Below are 22,895 nucleotides of genomic sequence, written 5' to 3'. Positions count from 1 at the left end.
AAAAAAAAAAAAAAAAAAAAAGAAACCCCAGAGGCTTCCTTGAGCGCTCCCCATCACCTCCCTGCTGGTGCAGCAGCACAGCCTGTGATCTACCTGACCCTGGAGGTCCGCCCCCGTCATCCACCCCTTTTCAAGGCAGAGAGTACAGGGCCCTGGCAGGGGTCATCCTGCCTCCTCCAGGCCCCAGCCTAGTGCTGTGTGTACCTAGGAGACCAGGGGGACAGGCCCACTCACAGCCCAACTCCAGGCGTATAGATGGCAGCAAAGCACTGTCTGGTTTGTTCTTGGATCCCAGGCCCTGGGAGTCCTCCTGGGGTAGCTGGAGGAAGTCAGCTTCTTACAGATGGTGGCTCCCAGCTTTCCCTCCTCTCCAGACCTCTCATATCAGTGTTGGCCTCACCTGGCGTCTGCCTGGCCAACAGGGCCGTGACTTTCGGTTGGACTAGCCACTCCTGGATTTTGGGGAGGAGAGAAAGGATGTCCCGGGCTGCTGCAGGACTGCTTTTCTCCTCTCACCTTTTGGGTTGAAAGGCAGAGGCGTGCCGTGGTCCTTACTCTCTCCCCCACTGTCCTTCCCCTCCAGGCCCCTGCCTACACCCTGTCCTGCCGTGCCCCTGCTGCACGCACTGCTGACCCATCCTTCCTGCCCACACCTGCCAGTGAGGCACGCAGGTGGTAGGTGCTGGGGCTGGACCGGGCTCTGGGGCCAGGCTCTGACAGGACCCTCAGGACCAGCTCCTGCACCCCCACACCCCCACACCCTTTCCCATGCATGCATCGCTTCAGTGGCTGCCTAGAGATGGGTATTCTTTTTTGTGCAGTAGAATAGACATAACATAAAATTAGCCACTTGAACCATTTTAAGCTTTACAGTTCAGTGACATTTAGCAGCTTCCCGATGTCGTGCAGTCCTTCCTGCTGACTAGTTTTGGAGCTTTTTCTTTACCCTATACACCTGGAGCAGTCACCTCCCGCCCCCCAGCTCCTGGCAGCACTCATCTGCTTTCTGTCCTCATGGGTGTGCCTGTTCTGGGCCTTTAGGGTGTGGCATCCTTTCTCCATGGGAGATGGCAAGCTTCGTGGGGTCCAGGCTGTGCTCGAAAGCCTCTGTACCCAGCAGAAGTCGGGTGGTAGGCGGAGAACACAGGCATGTGCTTGAGCCAAGCCTGGATCGTGGCCGGTGGGTCCGAGAGGCCACCAGCAGCTGACCTGCCAGCAGGTCCCAGGGGAGAGCAGGTCACTGGGTTAGCAGGTACGTACCAGCGGTGCATCTAGAGGTGGTCAGGGGAGGCCTGGGGCAGGATGAGCCACTGCGATCTGGAAGCAGATGTGCTCCATCCAGTCCCGAGGGGGCCATTAGCACAGACCTGTTTGCTCTGGCTGTGGACTGTGGATGGGGAGGAAGGCTGATGGACTCCAGGGCACTTGTTGAAGTTCCTTGCCTGAGCTGCCCGCTGCACAGCTGAACTTGGCCAGCCGTGGCTGGAGCGCTACCCTCTGATGAGCCACAGGGCTGGTCTCGAGAAAGCCCACGAGGGCGGGCGAGGAGTGGATGGCCAGGCAGGGCCCGACTGGGCTTCACAGGACTGGGCTGCAGCCCTTCCTCCCTCCTGGCGGTGGGAGGAGACAGCCGAGCTTGTTAGAGCATCAACGAGCTCCTGGTGTCGTTCACCAGTCACAGGATGGAACTGTATTCCAGTGTACATCAGAATTGCCTGGAGTCTCCCAGGGCTCCCTCTGGGTCTTCTGAGGGGAGAAGCTCCTGTGTGCTCTGGTGTGGCGGGCACAGCCGGGCTGAGAAGCTGCATCCTGGCCTCAGAGTGTGGCTGTCAATCAGGAATCTTCCTCGACCTGGAGGTGCTCCCAGGCTGGGCAAGGAGGCAACTGGAGGGGCAGGGTGATCTCTGGAAGGTGACCTGGGTGGGTGGGGTGCAGGCAGAGCCCTGGCTGAAGAAGCGTCATGACCAAGGCTTGGAGGAGTGAGCTGGCTCTTCAGATGGCTGGGTGGGGCCCGTGAGTCCCGGGAGAGGGCGGCCCCCACTCAGGCTGGGCAGCAGGGGCAGGGCAGGTGGGGACACACCTCAGCATTCTGTATACTAGAGGCCATGGGGCAGGCGCAACCCTGTGGGACACCAGAGTCACCCCAGAGCCCCTCTCCCCCAGGGAAGTCTATTTTCAAAAACTCCCTGATGATTCTGAGGCCAGGCCCTTGGGGACTATGGCCCTGGAGGAGGCTGGCACACGTGGCCCTCTGTCCCAGTGACCACATGTCCTGGTCACTGCTGCATGCATCCCAGTGCCTGGCTAGACCTGCTCCAGGATGTGGTCAGGACAGGCCAGGGGTCTAGTGGGTGCATGAAGGAGGGAGGGCATGGAGCCGACGGGACAGTTTGCTTCCAATGGAGTGATGGAGGGCTGGGCGTGTGCAGCGTTCCACGGCAGAAAAGAGCGACTCCTGCCATCTTGGCAGAATAGGCCAGAGTTTTTAAAGAGTCTGTGCACTGGGAAGCCAAGTGTATTAGTCTCCTTCTGCTGTGTAACAAATTCCCACAAACTTAGCGGCTTAAACCACACAAACATACTATGTGACCGTTTCTGTGGCCAGGAGGCTGGATGGGGGGCGGGGTCTTTGCTCGGGGATTCCCCAGCCTGGAATCAAGGTGCCTGCTGGGTGTGGGCTCACCCGAGGCGGGGTCCTCCACGCTTTCGGGTTGCTGGCAGGACGCGGGTCCTTGAGACCCAGCTCCTGGTGGCCTCCCCGCAGCACAACAGGCAGCTCTGCAGCTTTGGCTTTGGGTCTCTCTGGCTTCTAGACCCTTTCGGAAAGGCCTACCCAGGGTCACCTCCCTTTTGATTAACTCAAGGCCAACTGATCAGGACCTGAATTCTATTTGTGAAATCCCTTCACCAGAGTGATTCCCTCAGGGCAGGGGCCTGGAGTAGCCATTGGGCGGGATCCATGCAGGCAGCTGGAGAGTAAGGGGTGGGAGGGGCACTTAGGACAGGGAACCTGGGCACAAGGGGCCCCAGCGGCTGGGAAGGAAGGAGGGAAAGGGGCTGCAGTTCAGCAAGAGTGGGGCCCAGGCCCTGGTAGACCAGGCCAGGCCAGCACCTGAGGGGCTGCAGCTGGCAAGGAGGGAAGAGGCACCCTCCCCATCCCCAAAGCACACACCACCAGGAAGTCTGGAAGGAGAATGGGTGTCAGCCCAGGATTCCCGGGTGCTAGGGGGTGCTGGGATACTGCTGCCTGTTGTCCTTGGCCTGCCCGTGAGGCTTGAGCCTGTCCCACTGTTTACAGGTCGTGAGGAGGCAGGAGAGCCGTCCTGCCCCTCCTGCTTTCTACCATCTGTTTCCGTGTTGGTAAAACAAGACAGACTCTCTCTCAGCTATTGATGGGTTTTGGAAACACTTTGGAAAGGTGACGTGTTATTCAAATGCTCAGAATTAGTGCAACGTCAAAGCCCGGAATTCAAGCCCCTTGATGGTTTCGGGGGTTGCATATTAGATGAACATTTTTTTTTTTGTTTTAGTAGTTACATGCTTATTTTAATATGTCTTGGAAAAGAAATGAGCCCATCAGAGGACTCATTTCATGGCTAGCGTCGTGTAGCTGAGACGGAGTGGAAAGAGCGAGTCACTCCAAGGCTGGGTGAAGGATGTGGAATACACGGCACTCAGGCCACACGTGGATGTGGACCACGTTGCAGAGACACCCCAGGATGATCAAAGTCAGAGAAGTGTTTCTGGTCGGCTGCAGACAGAAACGGGACAGGCCTGTCCCGGGTGGGGCCATGTGCCTGTGGCCTGGTGTGTAGCCCAGGACTCCCAGCTGGGGGCAGGGTGGGGACACTGAGGGCAGCGATGCCCCCTCCCCACCTCCACCCCAGGGTTTCCGGGATTTTATGGGAGCAGAGTGCAGACAGCCTCAAATCACATTAATGACTGAAGGTTTGATCCAGGTCTTAAAAATAGAACCCAAGGCAAATGAATGCATCTCCGTTCCCCACCCCCAGTGCGGAATACTTCCAAGGGAAATTGCGTCCTATTACCTCATTCTGTTAGGGAGCTTGTGGTCACAGAGCTACTCATCCATCCACTAATTTTCCCTGTGGAATGGACGGACTGTGCTTTCCTGGCTTAATGGAGGAGCTAGAACACTGTCGATTGCCTAATTGGGGCCGTGAGATTCCAGTAAACCTGGAATCTAGAATCAGCGTGTATTTGACTGGGTAAGGGGCCACTTGGTGAGAACGCCAGGGAGGAGCTCAGCCCAGTTCCTCTGCTGACTCTGAGCAAACGACCCATAGAGCACTGTGCCAGGAGCCAGCCCAGGCTGTCATCTCAGAGAAAGGAAAGGAAAGTCCCCAGGACTGGGGCCATAGGCGGGGGAGCAGCTGGAGGACTGGGGGTCAGGTCTGGGGCAGATCTAGGGCCTCTCCCACCCGCTCCCTGGCCCCCTATCTGCCCTTCATCAGGAATCGCTTCCAGACAGATCTGATTTTCCTACTGAGCCACGCCCCCAGGGAAGCTGGGCCCTGAACACGCTGGGCTTTGGGCTGGGCCGCACCAGAGGGAGGAAGTTCGCTTTCATCTGCTGCCTGCTTGTGTGATGCAGATGAATTCTGGCAGAGGAACCCAGAGCATGGGGTGTGGACCCAGGCCCTGGCTCGGGTGTCCGCAGGAAGGGGTAAGAGCGACAGGGTCTCCCTCCAGAGTGACCCTCCCGCGTCCTCAGGCCTGGCCTCCTCGCCCGCCCCCTATTGCAGCACGGGATGGGTCTCCCTGGTTCTGCATTTTCCACAGCAGGCAGAGTGCATTCCAAACCCTGCCGGGCCGAGGCCTGCACCTGGCGGGCTCCTTCAAGCCTTCCCTGCTCCATGCCCTGCCCCAGACTCTAAGGCACAGCTCCCTGCTGTTTCCGCTTTCTGGAATGCTCTCCCCTGTTCACCCCTCCCCACCCCCGTCTGTTTTCTAGTCCCCACTGCAGTGGCAGCCAAGGAGCCAGATGCTTGCAGGGGAGCCATGCTCCTGAGCAGGGCCGGCACCCTTCCTTTCCCTCCCACTCCACCATCTGCAGGCAGGAGAGTGGAGGGTGCCAGGCAGGGGAGAAGGTGTGCCTGGATCGTGGCACCACACTGGGTGTGCGTGTGGCCACCTTACTCCATGGCAGCCCGTGACCCTGAGCCAATCCCGGAGGCTCGGCCTGGAGCTGCGGAGTGACCCTGAGCCCCGGGCAGCAGCAGGATCAGGGCAGGGCACTGGTGGGTGGAGAGCTGAGGGTGTGGGCAGCATGACCGGCAGTGGGTTTGCCCTGACACCCGAATGCCGCTGTTTGACAGGTCGGTGTGCCCACCTCTGCCACCGGGTCCTGGTGGCTTTGTCCACAGGCCCTTTTCCCTTTTGCCTTGGCTCCTTCTCTGCTCTGGGGGGTGGGAGGAGGAGGAAGGAGCAGCTGCTGCTTCTCTCCAGTCGATGAATATGCACTAAATGTCCGTTCTGCGGTCTGGGCCAAGTGCCGGGGGGACATGCAGGGAAGGAGGAGCAGCTTCTGTTCCCCAAGAGCTCCCAGTCCAGCTGGAGGAAGGAGTTCCAGGGAGGCATAAAGATATGCCTGTGTGTCCTTAGCTCAGCATAAGGAGGGTCACAGCAATCTGAATTCACCAATGAATGGAATGGGTGGATGAAGATGGGGGCCTCAATCTGCTTGAAAGAGCCTGGCAAAGACACTTCATGGTGGATGGATGGATGGTTGTGTGGGCAGACAGAGGCTACATTGATGGATGGAGGGATGGATAGATGGACAGATGGATGGATGTGTGGGTGCACAGAGGATAGATTGATGGAGGAAGGATGGGTGCGTGGGTGGGTGGATGGTGAGCTGGCCCTGCTGGGAGATGCCGTCCAGACTGAGTGTAAAAGGCGCTGCCCAGCGTGAGGCAGCAGATCTCCATATCTCTTCTGTGTTGTGATTATTGCGAGCATGGGAAGTGCACGTTTGGTCACACATATCTGTGCTCCCACACACAGCCTTTCCTGTGAGTGTGCCTCTCATCTAGCACCCAGGGCCCCCTTCCCACCAGCGCCCGCTCCCCTGTGGTGAGGCCCGGGTGCATCAGCACATACCTAGCCCCTGTGTCCTCCCTGCACCAGGCCCTCAGTCCTCTGGAGCCAACTGGAGAACCTGAGCCTCTAGACCCACTGCTATCATAGTCACCCCCTTTTGGTCATGCCACTTCCTTTTTTTTTCTCTCTCTCTCTTTTCTTTTGAGACTGAATCTCGCTCTATTGCCCAGGCTGGAGTGCAGTGGTATGCAAACTCTGCCTCCCAGATTCAAGCGATTCTTGTGCCCCAGGCTCCCGAGTAGCTGGGATTCCAGGTGCCTACCACCACGCCCAGCTAATTTTTGTATTTTTGGTAGAGACAGGGTTTCACCATATTGGCCAGGCTAGTCTTGAACTCCTGACCTCAGGTGATCCACAGGTCTCGGCCTCCCAAAGTGCTGGAATTACAGGCATGAGCCACCGCGCCCAGCCCCCACTACCTTTTAACAAGGCCTTCAGTGGTTTGGCCCCAAAGGGAGACTGGTGGGGGAATTCAGGTGTGGAGGAGGACATAAAGGGCCCCCAAAGTGCCTTTAAATGCAAGTCAAGCCACCCAGGATATGGCCAGACCTGCAGGGACTGTGGAAGTGGAATCCCCAGCACAGAGCACGCCCCAGGCCTCAGGGCACTGAGTCTGTTGGGGAATGGGACACCTGGGCCTGCCCTGCAACCTGGCACCTGCGTCTTTTCTGAGCCTCACTTTTCTCCATAGTCTGAGTTGCTCATTGGACAGGATGAGAGTTTGCAAGCTGGTGGCCTTTGGGCTGAATCCAGCCTGCTCACCTGCAGGGTCTAAAGTGGTTTTCATGAATTGCCTATTTCTGGAAATTAGGACAGTTCACATATGAGTCAGGACCTCTGGCTTCTCTTGAAAAAATTTAAATATCTGACAGGCCTGGGCCCCTCCCTGTTGCTGTCACCCCCTCTCCCGGGTGAACCGGACCCCACCTGCTGCCTGCCTGACCTGGCAGCCCTGGGCTGGCTGCTCTCTGAGGTTCCCTAGGGGAGAGGGCGAGAAGGTGAGGATGGCCTCCTTCTGGGCCATGACATCCTCCCTCTCCATCCCCTGCCCGCAGCTTCACGCAGGCCATGCTGAGCCAGCCCAAGATGGAGAGCCTGGACACCCCCGCGGCCTACAGCCTGGGCCTTGCGCTCCTGGGACTGGGCGTCGTGCTCGTGCTCTCCAGCTTCTTTGCACTGGGGTTCACTGGAACCTTCCTAGGTAAGACCCTGAGGGCTGGGGTGACCCTGAGCAGGCCCACTGGAGCCCTAGGGAGGAGCAAGGCCAGGTGGCTGCGGTCCTGCCGTCTGTGACATCAGTGGGAGTGCTGGGGCCCTGCTCCATCAGGGCGTCTTCCCTCCAGGCCTGGCTTGTCCACGGTTAGAACAGGAGGCTGGGCTCCAACAGCAACTCTTACCCCAGGGTGCTGAGCAGCTGCCTCGTGGGGAGTGAAGACAGCTCCTGGCTGCTTCTCTCCAGCTACCGAAGATGCGCTCAACACCCGTTCTGGGACTCCCTGAGTCCAGCGCCACACCAGCTCCCTCTTGCAGAAGGCTCTGAGGCCCTATTGCACAGAAGCCCGAGGTGGTGGTGAGTCAGCCGCCTCCCCGGCAGCTCCCGGCACGCGTGGCTCTCAGGCCAGGCAGGCTTGTGGTTGGTGCTGTGTTTGGCCGCAGGCAGGGCTGGCGTCGGTCTGGGGAGAGATGAGGAGTGGAGGCACCTTATCCCTTCTCCATTCCCCTCTGCCTGTGGCTGAGGTGCTTTCAGGCTGTGAGCCCAGTGCTGGCCTGGCCAGACGCCCACCAATGACCCTCATGATGGCAGCAACTTCCAGCTCCTTGCAAGCTGGGAAAGAAAAGCAGCCATGGGAAAGGCAGTAGGGGTGGGGGTGGGAGGGGAGATGGGGGCAGCGGTGGGGGACAAGAGGGGGCCTTCGGAACCTGGAAGGAGAGAAGGAGGCAGCCCCTGTCCAAGGGGAGCCCCTCCCAGTGAGCAGGGAGTTGGCCCAGCGGGGTGTTGCCCACTCTTCGTCATGGGTGGGAAGACCCACGTCTTCCTCCCCGTCAGCCGTGGCCAGTGCAGGAGCTTGGCAGGTCACTCGGCTTCAGTGGCCTCAGTGGCTTCCTGGGACCAACAGTGTCCTGAGGAGCTCCCAGTCCCGCCTGCCACCCCCATCCTTAGATGCTGGCTGCAGCTTCTTGGGCCCAGCCCCCAGGGCACCGTGGGCTGTCACAGGGCACTCCAAGTTCTCAAGGAGCCTGTGCTTGGCCGCAGGGGTCATCCGAGGGAGGAAGTGGCATCTGTGGGTGCAGCATTCTGGATTGCCCATGACCAGGCCTCTCTGGGACTGTCGGGGGCACCCACAGGTGGTTCAGTGCTTCCTGCGCAGGCAGGAGCTGTAGGGAGTTTGGTCTAGGAAGGGGGGCAGCAGCCAGGAGCGTCTGGATCTGCCTGGTGGGGGCAGGTGTGGGCAGGTAGAAAGAGGAAAAGGCCTTGGTGCAAGGAGAGGGAGATTGAGGGCAGAGTGGTGGGCGGCTGGAGGCGGGGGAGCAGCTGGACTGGCCGCACAGGTGCTGTCGGTCGGGACAGGGCTGGAGGGTGAGCCGAGGCCTTGAAGGCCATGCAAGGGGTTGAGGCTCCATCCCCAGAGAGGTGGGAGCCACAGAGGGGGTCCCCGCAAGGAAGAGGTTGGACTGATGGAGCCGGGATCAGCGGTGGGGCTCAGGAGCTGTGGAGGGCCCTTCCAGGATGTGAGGGCGGTGAGAGCCACACGGGAGGGGGCTCTGGGCTGTGCAGTCAGGTCCTGTGGGAGACCAGCGGCAGGGGCCCTCCAGCGGTTAGGGTGCGGGTGGATCTGGACAGGGAGGGCTGCAGGCAGCGTAGGGAGAGCCAGGATGGTGGGTGGAGCCCCTCGGCAGTGGAAGAACAAGCTGGGGGGCCCTGAACAGTCAGAGGGAGGGAAGGAGCCCACAAACACCAGTGGCCACAGACTCCTGGTGGCGCTGCCAGCAGACATGGCCTAGAAACGCCGAGGGCCAGCAGCGCGGGATGTAGGCAAAGGTGGTCACTTCCCCCTGTGACTCAGCCCGAATTGGGTTTCTGTGCCATCTACCCACACCCTGCTGCCCCACTTCCTGCTTCCTGGGAAGAAAGAACTTCCCAGTGGTCCTGGGCCCTGCCCCATGTCCCCAGACGGTGACGCAGCTCCTGGACCCCTCCTGCCTATGCTGCCCACTGTCAGGCAGCTGCCCTACTTTCCGCCTCGGATGAAGCTCCATTGTCCTCCTGGAGGAGACACAAAATAGGGGTTTCTGGGGACAGAAGGCTGGGAGGAACAAAGCCGCACCCTTTATGGAGCGGTTACTCTGTGTCCAGTGGGACCATCCTCTGTAGGCCTGGGACAGATCCTGTGACTATGACACCGGCCGCTGCTTATGGCTCAGAGCAGTCCTGCCGGGGGATGCCTTGTGGCCATGCGACTGACGGGTGCATGGCTGGCCTGTCTGGAACAGGCTGTCCAGTAGTCACCCTCTCTCCACTGGGTCTAGCTCCTCTGGGCAGCTGGGTGGGAAAACAATAATACCAGGGCTGACCTCCCAGAGCGACAGGAGGCGTGCCGTGGCCGGGCCCTGGTGCCAGGGCCATGCAGCCAAGGGCTTGGAGCAGAGCAGCCCTTAGCAACCAGCTGAGGCCCCCAGAGGGAGAGGAACTCACTAGAGTGAGGCAGAGCGGGAGGTAGGTCAGGAAGAGGTAGGGTCTGCATAAAGAGGCGCCATGAGCAGAGGGAGAAGGGCCTGAGGAGGAACGGAGCTCTCTGTACAGAGAGCAGGGAAAGGCATCGCAGGGGAGGGAACAGCGTGTGCGAGCCTGGAAGAAGAGGAAGGCCAGCGTGGCTGGGTCAGAGTGCACAAGAAAAGGAGCAGTGGGGCAGGGGCGGTGCTCAGCACCTCAGTCCTTGGGCCCCACGCCCTCTGCTGTCTGCGTGCCTGGTGGGTCCCTCTGACTCTGTCCATTGTTGAACCCCCTGGAGCCTCCTGGAGTGCAGGGCCCTGTCTCACCTGCAGGTCCCGCCACAGCCCGCTCTGGGGCCTTCCTCAGTGATGGTGTGGCCAGGGCTGATGAACAGCCGAGGGACCCTGCCTTGCCTCATCCACAGGTGATTACTTCGGGATCCTCAAGGAGGCGAGAGTGACCGTGTTCCCCTTCAACATCCTGGACAACCCCATGTACTGGGGAAGCACAGCCAACTACCTGGGCTGGGCCATCATGTGAGTACCAGGCTTGCTGCCCCTCTGCCCTGCTGGCCACCTCCCGGGGAGGAGCTGGTGCAGCTCAGGACGCGGGGGCCAGGGCCCCTGGAGAGAGAGAAAGGAAGAACATGTCATTTGCGGGGGCCTAGGGCACCCTGGTTCTCCCTTTCTCAGAAGCATCTTATCTATAGTAACAGAAAGCACATCCCAGAACAGGGTGGCCAGCTTCTCCAAGAGGGCTGGAGTGTGGAGGTTCAAAGGCCGCAGGCAGGTCACAGCCGCTCAGCCCTGGTCCTGCCGCGCAAAACAGCTGCGGACGCAGGAAAACGGATGCGCGTGTTCGGCACCAGCACAGCTCCACTTATAGACATTGAAGCCTAAATTTCAGATCATTTTCACGTGTCATGAAACATTCTTTTGATCCTTTTGCTTTTAACTATTTAAAAATTTAACAGGTGTTCTTGGCCCGTAGGCTGTAGTTTGCAGACCCCTGTGCTGGGACATCAGGGCTGGGACCACCCGAGCCATCTTCCCTGCAGGAGGGGGCAGCCAGAGCCACCAGGGCCCACCTCACCCGCAGCTGACAGAACTGCCTGTGCCCCTATAGCCTCTGCCCATGTGGCAGGCACCCCTTCCCACAGAGGGGACCCCGTGCCATGAGGGAAGCCTGGAAGTGCTGTCGGCCTCAGCCAGGTACAGGCACTGACAAGGTGTGGGGACGTGCTCCCGCAGGGGGGTCAGAGGGCCTGCAGTCAAGGTGGCACAGCGGGAGCTGCCCTGGGCTTCACACCCATCCCCCACCCTGGCAGTTCTAGTTTAGCCATTTTCTTGCATAGAAGGTTTTTTTTGGGAGACACTGTTCCACTGCTTTTGTTTAATGCTTGAAAACCACCGGCCTAGAATTTACAGGTTCTCCCCAGGACCTGAGGGGCCAAAGGATCCCAAAGGAGTGAATTGTAAATGGTGAATGTCAAGAGCAAGGTGTTGCCTCCTGGCTCCCCGCCCTCAGCGGCTGGGACGGTAGCAGCTGGGGTTGGAGACAGCAGAAGCTAGAAGAGGGGCTGTGGGTCTGGCTGGGACCCACCCCGAGTCCAGGCCAGGCAGTCCCCAGGGACACCTCCCACCTGCTTTCTAGCCTGGGCCCTCTGCCCGGACTCGGGCAGTGTGATCCTGAGGCCCAGACTATGTGCCCCCAGGCTCACCCGCCCATGGAGCACCCCCACTGGGGCCACAGGGTGAGCCCAGACTCAAACAATCGCCCCCACCCAGGTCGTCCCTGCAGGCTTAGGGTTCCCAACACACCTGGCCCCCTGTCTCCTCCGTGTGCACACACACATGCACGTATGCACACACATGCACGTATGCACACACACATGCACGTATGCACACACACACATGCACATATGCACTTACACGCTGTTCCCTCGCCTAGAACCCTCCCACTTATGCCCCTTGTCGGTCCTTCCAAACCCAACGTGAGGTGTCCCCTCCTGCAAGAATGCCTCCCTGACACCCCCACCTTCGGTGCCTCCCCAGTGGCTTAGTGTCCCCAGCAGTGCCTTGTGCCCTGGAGTGAGAGTCACCCTTGGGCTCGGGACACACAAGCTGCCTCCAGAGGACATCAGCCACGCGGTGTGCTGGGAGATGGCATCAATGGTCCAGGAGCTCATTAGAGATGAGCCATTACCTGGCCAGACGCTGACACAGCAGGGACCCCCGCAGGCCTCCCACAGCCCATCTGTCTCTCACCTGCTAGGGCCCCAGAGATGGGCCTTCCAGGTGTCTGAGCTCCCTGGCATGTAGGACCCCGGCAGGCCATGTGGCAGTGAGCCCGATGCCAGAGCACAGATGGCAGAGGTGGTGGCCTGACTGTGAGGGACAGGTGGGCCTCCTGCTTCATGTTGTGCAAGCGGGGGCTCCTGTCCCCCTCAGGTGCCCACAATGGGGTCGCTGCTGGATGCCAGCCCTGGGGCTGGAGCCTGGGCTTGGATCTTTGCTGTCCTTAAACTGCCCTGCCCCCTGCAGCTCCCAGACAGGCAGACCAGTGTGAGGTCCAGGGGTGGAAGGCAGTGGGCAGGGCAGAGGGTCCCCGCAGGGGCCACAGGTGCCCTCCAGCCCTCACCTTGATCCAGCCCTACCTGGGGTTCTTGTGATGGTTTGTCTGGGGAGGGGGCAACTTGGCACAGAGGCAGCCAAGGAGGGTGCAGCCCCTGGCCCAGGCCTGCCCATGCGCCCTCTGTGCCTGCCAGGCAACTCCTTTCCTCCCTCTTTCCCTCCCTCTTTCCCTCCCTTTCTCTCTCCCTCCCTCCCTCCTCCCCTGCAGCAGCCCAGCGCCTGCGGGAGCTGTGGGATCAGAGGTAACTATAGAAATAGATTGGGGGACAGCTTGACGGCAGCTATTTCTGGAAACCTGAGGCAGCTGCGCCCAGGCTCCTCGGTGCCGTCACTGACGAGCTGCCGCTGCTCACTGGTGTGGCGGGGTCAGGAGCTGGTCACCAGGAGAGAGCCCCTGGCGATGCTCCATCCAGCCTTGGGCCTCCCATCCTCTGGGCTGGGACAAGCAGCTCCTAAGCTGCTTGGGGCTGCTGTCCCACCACCTGGGAGAGCCCAAGCTGGGCTCGATGTTGAGGGCTGGGTGGGGCAGCAGCTCCTAAGCCCCCTTCCCCACAGCCAGATCCTCCCAGGGCGTGGCTATGGGGCTGCACCTGTGGCTGGGGGCTGGGGGCTCAGGGTGGACCAAACTGGCTTTGGGGAACCCTGGACCCATTTCTAGAAAACAGCCTTTGTTTCTCAGCATGGTTTCTGGGGGACAGTGGAACACTTGGCCCCAGAACCTCCTCCTGTGCAGGACGAACAGCCCTAGCCACTGGGACTCTTCTGCCTGGGGCTGCGTCTCCAGCTCTGGGCTGGGGGCTGGAGACCCGGAAAGAGTGAGCAGGCCCCACCCGGACGGAATCCAGGCAGGACGGACAGGCAGACGATGATGATAAATGGATCAGGACCGAGAACATGGGGACCCCACTCAGGAAGGGGCAGTGCTGCCTGGGCTTGGTCGGCCCAAGTGGCCCCAGCGTCGGCCGGAAGACGCGGGTCACAGCAGGAAGGGCCAGCCTGGGCAGGAGGGCAGTGGCCCTGAGAGACCCTGGCTCCAGCCAGGCCTAACCTGCCTCTCTCCCTGCAGGCACGCCAGCCCCACGGGCCTGCTCCTGACAGTGCTGGTGGCCCTCACCTACATGGTGGCCCTCCTGTATGAAGAGTGAGTAGCGGCTGCGGCGGGTGGGGGCGTGGCTGCCCGGCTGGCCCTGTCTCTCCTTCTAGAACCTTTCCTTGTGGCTAGGGCAGGCTCAGGACAGGCTGCCATCAGCCAGGCCCACTCCAGGGCTCCCAGGTCAGAGCGGCCACAGCAGCTTACAGTGCAGCCTGCAGGACCCAGCAGGCAGCCGGCCCCTCTCCCCTCCCCGCTGCTCTCTGAAGGCTCCAAGTCAGTGCCACCCCAGCGGCTCTGGCGGATGAAGGGGATCCTGGTCCCATTGGGACACCCTCAAGCTGGTGGAGGCAGGGCTCTGGTGTGGGCAGTGGGTCACCCCCAGGACCTGCTGACTGAAGCCTCTCCCCGCCGCCCGGCAGGCCCTTCACCGCTGAGATCTACCGGCAGAAAGCCTCCGGGCCCCACAAGAGGAGCTGACTGAGCTGCAACAGCTTTGCTGAAGGCCTGGCCGGCCTCCTGGCCTGCCCCAAGTGCCAGGCCCTGCGCAGGGCGAGAATGGTGCCTGCTGCTCAGGGCTCGCCCTCGGCGTGGGCTGCTCCAGTGCCTTGGAACCTGCTGCCTTGGGGACCCTGGACATGCCGACATGTGGCCATTGAGCTCCAACTCACACATTCCCATTCACCAATAAAGGCACCCTGACCCCAGCATCTACTCCAGCCTCTGTCTGTCTGCGTGGAGAAGGAGCAGGCCTCGGGCATGAGCGTCAGGTCCAATAGCTCCTGGGCCAGGCTGGCCCCAGCCTTTCTCTCTCTGAAATCTCAGAGCTGGGAGGCAGGCACCTCTCTCCAGACCTCCAGAGGAGGTACTTAAGAGGCATCAGGGGCTCACTGGCCATGGCCATGGTTTCACCCCCAGGAGACTTGGTGTCTTGTGTCACCTGCTCCCACGCCCCCCACCAGCACACCCAAGACAGCCCCTCTGCTGCCTCTTCCCTTGGAGGATCCAGCCCTGTGTCCGTCACCGTGAGGGTGGAGAGGTGTGGTCATGTTGTCCTTGGCCACCCCAGTCTAGCTGGGCAGATGACACTGTCATTCCTAAATGAATGGCCTTGCGCTGACCAGCATCTGGACACTCGCTGGGCGCCCTCTGTGTCTGTATGGGGCGGAGGTGGGCCCTGCAAGGGTAAGCCTCATCTGGGGGAAGCAGGACACAGTGACCAGGAGTGTAGGCTCGGGCATTGCCACTGGGGCTCCCGAGGTGGGCAGCGAGGACACCCTTCCCCCCTCCTCCTGGCACCCATGCCGCCACTTCCTGTTTTCATCCCAGTTCTGCTGCTGGTGGCAGGGTCACCCCTCAGTCCCCAGGACACCAGGCCCCCTGACTGGGGCAGGTCGGGGACTTCTAAGCTTGGTGGGCTTTGGGGTGATTCTCCTGGGGGTGCCAGAGGCCCTCAGTCCTTCAGCTTTGGTCATTATCCCTCAGGGTCTGTGAGCCCCGAAGGCCAGTCAGGGGCTCCCGGAGGCCGTGTGGGGATCAGGGTTCTGCAGGGAGAGGCCTCCACCTGTTCCAGCCCCTCTCCCCTTCCACCTGTGACCTCAGGCTGATCAATGCCCTCTTCCAGCTCCAGGGGTCCTCAGTCAAGCTCAGGGACAGTGACCGAGGGCCGGCTTTCCCTTGACATTACTTTCACTCAGGGCTGCAAGGCCATGGCCTGAATGGACATTTACAAAGCGCCCGCGGTCCAGGATCTTCCTGCTCACACCGCCAAGATGGGCTCCCGGGCTGCATTCCTGAGCCCTCTAGGCAAGGCTGGCCTTCTCCTGGGAGGGCTGGAGGTGGGTGCAAGGAGACTCACCCCCCAGCACAGGAGTCCCCAGGCCAGAGCTGTCAGAAGCCACAGAGCTTGTGAGGAGTGAACCTGACCCTTTCATCACACGGCCTTTTGGCCCCCAGGGAACACGGTGGAGGCAGGGCTGCCAGCCCTGAACTCCTCTTGCCCCAGCCCCAGCCCCCTCGCCCCTGGCCCTAGGCAGATTCCCCAACTTCCCACTCTGCATATGGAGGTACAGAGGATGATGGTGCCAGGGCTGCTGGGCAAGGCTGACCCTCACCTGTGTCTTCACAATCCCAGGTGTCCAGTTGACCAGGCCCCGCAGCCCAGGCAGGCGGCCCTCAGGGTCTGGGCCACAGAGCCCCTCCATCCCTCAACTGTGCCGGTTCCTTCTCTCTCTGGGCCTCCTTCCCTGTCTCCCCAGCCAGGATGCTCAGCCTGGGATCCAGGCCACGGACGGGAGGTGCCAGAAAGGCTCTGCTGAGCGCTGTTCATGTTCCTGGGCAGTTCCCTGCTCCCCACCTCCACTCCCCGTCAGTCCCAGCCCCCGCTGGGGGCTTTATTTTTAGGTACCACTTACTCAGCACCCAGCTGTGTGTGCAGCCGGAGGAAGCCTGGTTCCCTGGCAACCGGCCTGGCTCAGCCCGGTGGGCCCCTCCCCTCAGGGATCCCACCTCCTGCCCACTCCCCACTCACCCCTGAGCTTCACCCTCACACCACCACCCCCCTGCCAAAGGTAAATGTGGTCAGGACACCCCCTCAACCCCCGTTGTCCTCGGAAGTAAGTCTTGGCCCATTACTCCTGGGGCCCAGGACTTCTTCTCTCCCTGTCCCACCGGGCCTGTCCCACCGTGGCCTCCTTCCCTCCATCTGGGCTCCTGCGATGACTTCAGGTCCCAGATCACCTCCGCTTATCCCTGTCTACCCTCGCCATTCCCTCCACCTGGACGCCCCTCCCCTTACACTCATCCATCCGTCCGTCCGTCCGTCTGTCCGTCCACCCAACACTATTGAGTTAGTCCTTCTAGGACACGGGCAGGGGACTCACTCGGCTATGAGCATGGTTTTCATGCCCTGCCCTCAGGGGCACGCCACGTCTTGGGACAAGCCACTGCAGGATGGGGACAGGGCGGGCTGTTTCCATCTCATCGCTGCCGTAATCAATCTGCGTCCTCAGGTTCCGCGGAATCATTCTCGCTGGTGAGGTGAGTTTTGAAGTCAGATCTGGGCATGGGCAGGTGTCAGGAGGTGAGGCAGTGGGGTGGGCGAGGAGCCTTCCCACCCGAGGGAACAGCATATGCCGCGGCTGTGGTGGGCCGACCCAGGAGAGGGTCCAGGGCCCCCAAGTCTCCCTCGCAACAGGCAGGCCTGGTGAGGGGCTCAGTTTCCAAGAAACAAACGGAGTATTGCAGAAAAGTGACAGGTTCCCCCTGGCTGCAGGGTGGAAACAGGGTCTCCTACTGTGAGGAGGCCCCCAGGGTGGGAGGCGCGTACAGAGTTGTTCTGGGCGGTGGTGATGGTGCTGGGCCCCGGACAGAGGTGTGAGGTGGGAAGAGGGGATGTGAGAGATGTGTAAGGGGGAGATTTGGGGATGAATGAGGGAACAAAGGGGTGTAGCCCCCATGGTGGGCGGGTCCAGGCGAGCTGGGAGAGATCCTGAGTCCCTCTGCAACAGGCAGGTGGCTGCCGGGTGCCTGGAGAGGGTTGGGCTGGAACCAGTACCTGTTCATCAGGGGGCGAGATCCACAATTCTCAACCCGGCGTGCACAGTTCTGCCACCTGGCCAGCTTCATGGTTTCATTTCTATTATAATTTTTCTTTTTTTTTTGAGACGGAGTCTCGCGCTATTGCCTGGGCTGGAGTGCAGTGGCCGGATCTCAGCTCACTGCAAGCTCCGCCTCCCGGGTTTGCGCCGTTCTCCTGCCTCAACCTCCCAAGTAGCTGGGACTACAGGCGCCCGCCACCTCGCCCGGCTAGTTTTTTGTATTTTTTAGTAGAGACGGGGTTTCACTGTGTTAGCCAAGATGGTCTCGATCTCCTGACCTCATGATCCGCCCGTCTCGGCCTCCCAAAGTGCTGGGATTACAGGCTTGAGCCACCGCGCCCGGCCTCTATTATAATTTTAACATCTTTACTGAGATATAATTCACAAGCCATACATACAAGTCTGAGTTTTTGTTTATCCACAGACTTGTGCAGGCATCACCACAATCATTAAAACATTTTCGTCACTCCCCAGAGAGACCCCAGTACCCCTGAGCTGTCCCCCCCGCAACTCCTCTCCAGCACTAATCACCACCAAGTCGCTCTCTGTCCCTATGGATTTGCCTCTCCCGGACACTTCCTATGAAGGAATCACGGTATTTGTCCATTGGTGTGCGGCTTCTCTCACTCGGCGCTGTGTTTTTGAGGTTCGGCTTCGTAGTGCCATGTCTCAGCACTGTTCATTTTTACGGCTGAACAATGTTCCACTGTGTGGATGGACACACTGTGTTTCTCTATCAGGCAACGGACACTTGGGTTGCCCCCACCTTCGGGCTGTTGTGAAGAATGTGGCTGTAAACACTTGTGGACAGTTTTTGTGTAGACACGTTTTCATTGCTTTTGGGCGAATGAAATTTGCCCAAATTTCATTGCTCTGGGCAAATTCCTCGGTGTGGAATTGTTAGGTCACATGGTAACTCGCATGTTGGACACATTGCGGAACTTCTACCCTGTTTTTCACAGCACCTGTATCTTCTTACATGCCCACCTTGATAACTTTTTATTTTTATTTATTTATATTTGAGATGGCATTTCGCTCTTGTTGCCCAGGCTGGAGTGCAGGGGCGCAATCTCAGCTCACTGCAATCTCCACCTCCCAGGTTCAAGCGACTCTCTTGCCTCAGGCTCTTGAGTAGCTGGGATTAACAGGTGTCTGCCACCACGCCCGGCTAATTTTTTGTATTTTTGGTAGAGATGATTTCACCATGCTGGTCAGGAACAGCTCTCGAACTCCTGACCTCAGGTGATCTGACCGCCTCGACCTCCCAAAGTGATGGGATTACAGACGTGAGCCACCGCAGGGGCTCAGCCAGGCAGGGGCTTAGCAACGTGGGGGCACGAGGGAGCCTTTCAGAACTGGAGGTGCCCTGTGCTTGGATGCGGTGCTGTCACAGGTGTGCACATAGGGGAACCTTCAAGCTGTAACCTTTCCATCTGCGCACGCTACTATAGCCAAGTCATATCAAGTTGGACCATATAAAGTTGCCAATACTGCATGTGACCATTTCTAACTTAGAAAAGCAGTATTATTCGGCTGGGCGCGGGGGCTCACACATGTAATCCCGGCACTTTGGGAGACCGAGGCAGGCAGATCACGAGGTCAAGAGATGGAGACCATCCTGGTCAGCATGGGGAAACCCCGTCTCTACTGAAAATACAAAAAACTAGCTGGGCGTGGTGGTGGGCGCCTGTAGTCCCAGCTACTCGGGAGGCTGAGGCAGGAGAATCACTTGAACCCGGGAGGCGGAGGTTGCAGTGAGCCGAGGTCACGCCACTGCACTCCAGCCTGGTGACAGAGCGAGATTCCGTCTCAAAAAAAAAAGAAAAAGAAAAAAGAAAAAAAAAAGGAATATTATTCTATGATTCAGACTAGTATCCTAAAAACTTAAGAGAAAATGGACCAGTGTGAATAGTATGAACCAGAAAATGATCAGTGACAACCATCACATGGGAAATTTTGAAAGGGACACAGGCAGTGTGACCTGTGTTCACCGTGGTGGTCAAGTGGGCCTCGCTGAGGAGGTGGCATTTGAGCCAAGACCCAACTGCAAGAGGAAGCAGGAGGGAGGAAGAGCCTCCAGGCATCGGGAGTGGCAATGCAAAGGTCCTGAGGTAAAAACAAGGTCCCAGCGCCCCCAAAGCAGCAGTTCTGAAGGACTGGGCTACCGAGGGTGCCAACCCTGGGCACCTGGTCCCTCGAGGGTCAGGCCAAGGGGTTGAGCCTCTGGGCACCCGTGTGTTCGCAGGAAGCTGGGCCTGGACTATCATGTTGTTCTGAACCCCAGGTCACCAGGGCCAGCAGGGTCAGCCACTCCTGGAGGCAGAGTCACTCTTGTGGGGTGATCCAAGGGTTGTCAGAAAGTGTGGGCATGCCTCTCCGCCACCTGGCCACACGCCTGACATTCTGCCTTATTTTAAAAAATTTTTTTAAATTTATTTTTTGAGACGGAGTCTCGCTGTGTCACCCAGGCTGGGGTGCAGTGGTGCGATCTTGGCTCACTGCAACCTCCGTCTCGTGGGTTCCAGTGATTCTCCTGCCTCAGCCTCCAGAGTAGCCAAGAGTGCTGGTGCACGCCACCACGCCTGGCCAATTTTTGTATTTTTAGTAGAGACAGGGTTTCACCAGGTTGGTCAGGCTGGTCTCGAACTCCTGACCTCATGTGATCTGCCCACCTTGGCCTCCCAATGTGCTGGGATTACAGGCATGAGCCACCATGCCCAGCCTGACGTTCCACCTTCTTTCGGCCTCTGAGGGGCTCCTGTAGGCTGGCAAGGGCCAGGCTGTGGGAACGTACTGTGCTGGGGTTGAGGGGCAGAGAGAGGGGTTCACTTCTTCAAATTCCACTCGCAATACTTGAGCCCACGGCGGGGGTGGAGAGGCACGGCCTGGGGACGCAGCACACACTGACCCTGCAGCCCCTTATGTGTAAAATGGCCATGATAGTCATGCCTGCCTTGTGTATAAAGCAGGTGCTGAGGCAGTGCCTCCCTCCCTTGTCGCCCATGGAGCTCCTCAAGGTTTTCTCTTTGCTTTCTAGAATCCAGAATCCGTCTCAGGGCTTGAGGGGCATGAGAGACATCCGGTCTGACCATATCCAGTGCTTCGGTCCTGCTGCTGCTTGCACAGGTGCTCACTCCCCCCGCCAACACCTCTGCACACACAGCCTTTGAGGCGGATGGATGGCCTGAGCCAGGCAGCAAAGCTCCGTGCATCCTGATCCTTGGTTCCTGGGGCAGAGCCGGGAGCCTTGGGCTGAGCTGGCTTCTGCTGGAAGGGTCTGCTCTACCAGGAACAGAGCTCATCACTGATGAAGAATCTACCAAGGTTATGATCTCAGCTTGATGAGGGGAGCCTGTCAGAGGGAAGGCAAAGCCAGCTCTGTTTGCCCCTTTCTCCTCTTCAGGGGGTGGCGTGCACCAGGGTCACACAGGAGAGAAGCACGCCTCAGAGCCTCCTCTGCAAGGCGCTGGTAGAGATGGGCTCTGGCCGCACAGGCCAGCACAGCAGTGCCCGGGCCCGAGGGTGCTCTGGGTTCCTGACACCTGAAGTGCCCACTTTTGGCCTTCGTGTGTACTCTGTCTCAGGACACCACCACAGGCAAAGCTCTGATGGGGTGCCCAGCATTCTCCTCCGGCCCAGCTCTCAAGAACCTTCTAATTGCTCTTTGCCCTCAGACAAGGCTGTGTGGCTGGCATTTCCTGCCTGGGGCCGGTGCGGTGGGGGGAGTACAGCTGCCCACCCCCAGACCAGCCCTGACATTTAGTCAAATATTTTAAACAGTTCCCCTCCCCTCTGAGCAGGAAACTCGCTGCACTGCAGGTAAATACTATTTACAGACAGGCTCATAGCCTCACACACGCCGTTTGTTGTCTCATTCCCCAAACACGCAGAAAACAGAATCATTTATTGCCTACAGCATAGGACTGTGATGGACCTGGACATCAAATGCTGTGAGGGCTGGCAGGGCCTGGTGGCCAGAGTGCTGGGAAGCCCAGTACACATGTTCCCTCTATATGGGGCTCCGGGATCCAAGGGGCGGATGGTTCTATGAGTTGCGAGTTGTTCCTGCTTGTCTTCCATCCCCCGGCCCTCCCCAGTCACTCTGATTAGCCAGCTAGGGCAGGGCCTTGTATAAAGTCACACACGCAAACCCCAGAAGAAGGAAAAAGGGCACCTGCGTGTACAACGAGCTGGGTGGCAGAGGCTGCGCCGGGGTAAGGCTTCCTTCATGCAGTTGGGAGTCTGGCCATGTGGGGACATCAGGAGATGCCATCCCACAGAATTGGTGGCTAGGCTGTCCTGGGTGTGGCCGAGAGAGGCCCTGGTCCCAGCGCTCCTTTCATTCTGGTCCTTTCTGAAATGGTTTGGATTTTTAAAAAACCATGAGCATTTATTACTTTTGCAATAAAAAGAAAAAGATGCCCTTTTAAAAGAAAAGAGGAGGGTAGAAACAAGGAAGTCGAGGAAGTCGGCTTGCTGCTTGAGAGAATAAAGTCCTAGAGGCCACCTCCTTGACAGGAGGCATAGGCACGCTGGGGCATTCAGAATGCGAATGGCAGGTGGGCCTGGGTCTTCACAACTCAGCATCCGTAGGGCAGACAGCCATGCACAGATGGTACCAGGAGTCACTATTTCTGAGGACCCAGGCTGGGTCACTGCCTGCCAGTGTCATGTTCCTGATTTAAGGGGCCAGCCTGGACACTGACCAGGGGAGAACTGGGCTGTGATCCTTGACCCTCAGGCCCTCCACTCATATCAAATGGACCCTCTTGGGACTAGAGCCCCAGAAGGCAATAGCTGTGTGGGGTCCACCTTCACTATAGCCCTGGCCATCAGTCGTCCCAAGTTAGAGCCTGGCTGCCCATGCAGTGCCGCTGTGGAGGCACAGGAAGGCGGTGCTCAGTCTGAAGGTGGTTCAAGTCCGTACCTTGACTGAGTGCCCCCATGCAACCCTCACCCACCTGACAGCTGGGCCGGTGGTGCCAGCTAATGGCTCCCTAGGTTTCTCCTAAATCAGACGTGGCCAAAGCAAAACACTGAGCACAGAGCTTGCCTGTCATGGCTTGGAGCAGTGACTTCCTCAAGAGCTCAGGGCTGAGGAGCTGGCTCCAGACAGCTTGTTGCCAGTGTTCAACAACATGACCCCACTCCTGGTTACTGATCAACCCGGTGTGCTCTTGAGAGTACTCCCACCAGGCCTCTGGGTCAATACTACTGTTATTGTTGCTATTGTTATTGCCAGGCCCCGCCCTCCTAAAGCATTTGCATGTTTTCATCCTTAATCACAGAACCAGAATCACAAAACTGAGGCCCAGGAGAAGGCAAGAGGTTATGCTGTGCTCCCAGGGCCTTCCTGGGCTCGCTGCGGCTTTGAGCTCCAGCTCTCTCAGCTAGACAATGAGAACGGCGGCCCACGCGCCGCACAGTAAAGGCCCAAAATGCTATGATGGAGGGTGTGGGCCACCGGCTGCAGAGCCCTCCATGCCACAGAGCATGTCCGGCTGGGAGAAAGGAGCAGGCTGAGGCCTGCAGCAGAGCGCGGGGTTGGGGACCGCTTCTGCTGGGCCCCAGCCTGGCTACCTGAGGCCCCTGCCCCATTCCTGCTGCTCGCCACCTGCCTGCCCCTAGCCTCTGTTCCAGCACACATCTAGATGTGTATAAGAGACAGACAGCAGCCGGAGCAACAGAGTGAGACCCTGTATCCAAAAAAGAAAAAAAAAAGGAATATTATTCTATGA

General features: G+C 59.2%; 1 protein-coding gene across 6 annotated transcripts in view; it reads left to right on the top strand.

Moving 5' to 3' along the window:
- The window catches only part of PEMT (phosphatidylethanolamine N-methyltransferase), a 94,251-nt gene extending 79,986 nt beyond the window's left edge, over window positions 1-14,265 (top strand). For 4 of the 6 annotated variants that reach the window (XM_011975255.1, XM_011975262.1, XM_011975260.1 and 1 more), the window contains exons 4-7: window positions 7,179-7,324; window positions 10,260-10,371; window positions 13,535-13,609; window positions 13,981-14,265. In XM_011975255.1, coding sequence (XP_011830645.1) covers window positions 7,179-7,324; window positions 10,260-10,371; window positions 13,535-13,609; window positions 13,981-14,038 — 391 coding nt within the window. In that variant the 3' untranslated portion in view covers window positions 14,039-14,265. Of the gene's footprint in view, window positions 1-7,178; window positions 7,325-10,259; window positions 10,372-12,679; window positions 12,711-13,534; window positions 13,614-13,980 lie in introns of all 6 variants that reach the window. The other 2 variants (XM_011975258.1, XM_011975259.1) reach the window with 2 other exon arrangements.
- Window positions 14,266-22,895: the final 8,630 nt, after the last annotated feature.

The sequence above is a fragment of the Mandrillus leucophaeus genome, unplaced genomic scaffold (genome assembly GCF_000951045.1).
Source record: "Mandrillus leucophaeus isolate KB7577 unplaced genomic scaffold, Mleu.le_1.0 Scaffold153, whole genome shotgun sequence".
NCBI lineage: Eukaryota > Metazoa > Chordata > Mammalia > Primates > Cercopithecidae > Mandrillus > Mandrillus leucophaeus.
Note: the sequence above shows the minus strand (reverse complement) of the source record. Positions and strands in the feature narration are given on the sequence as shown.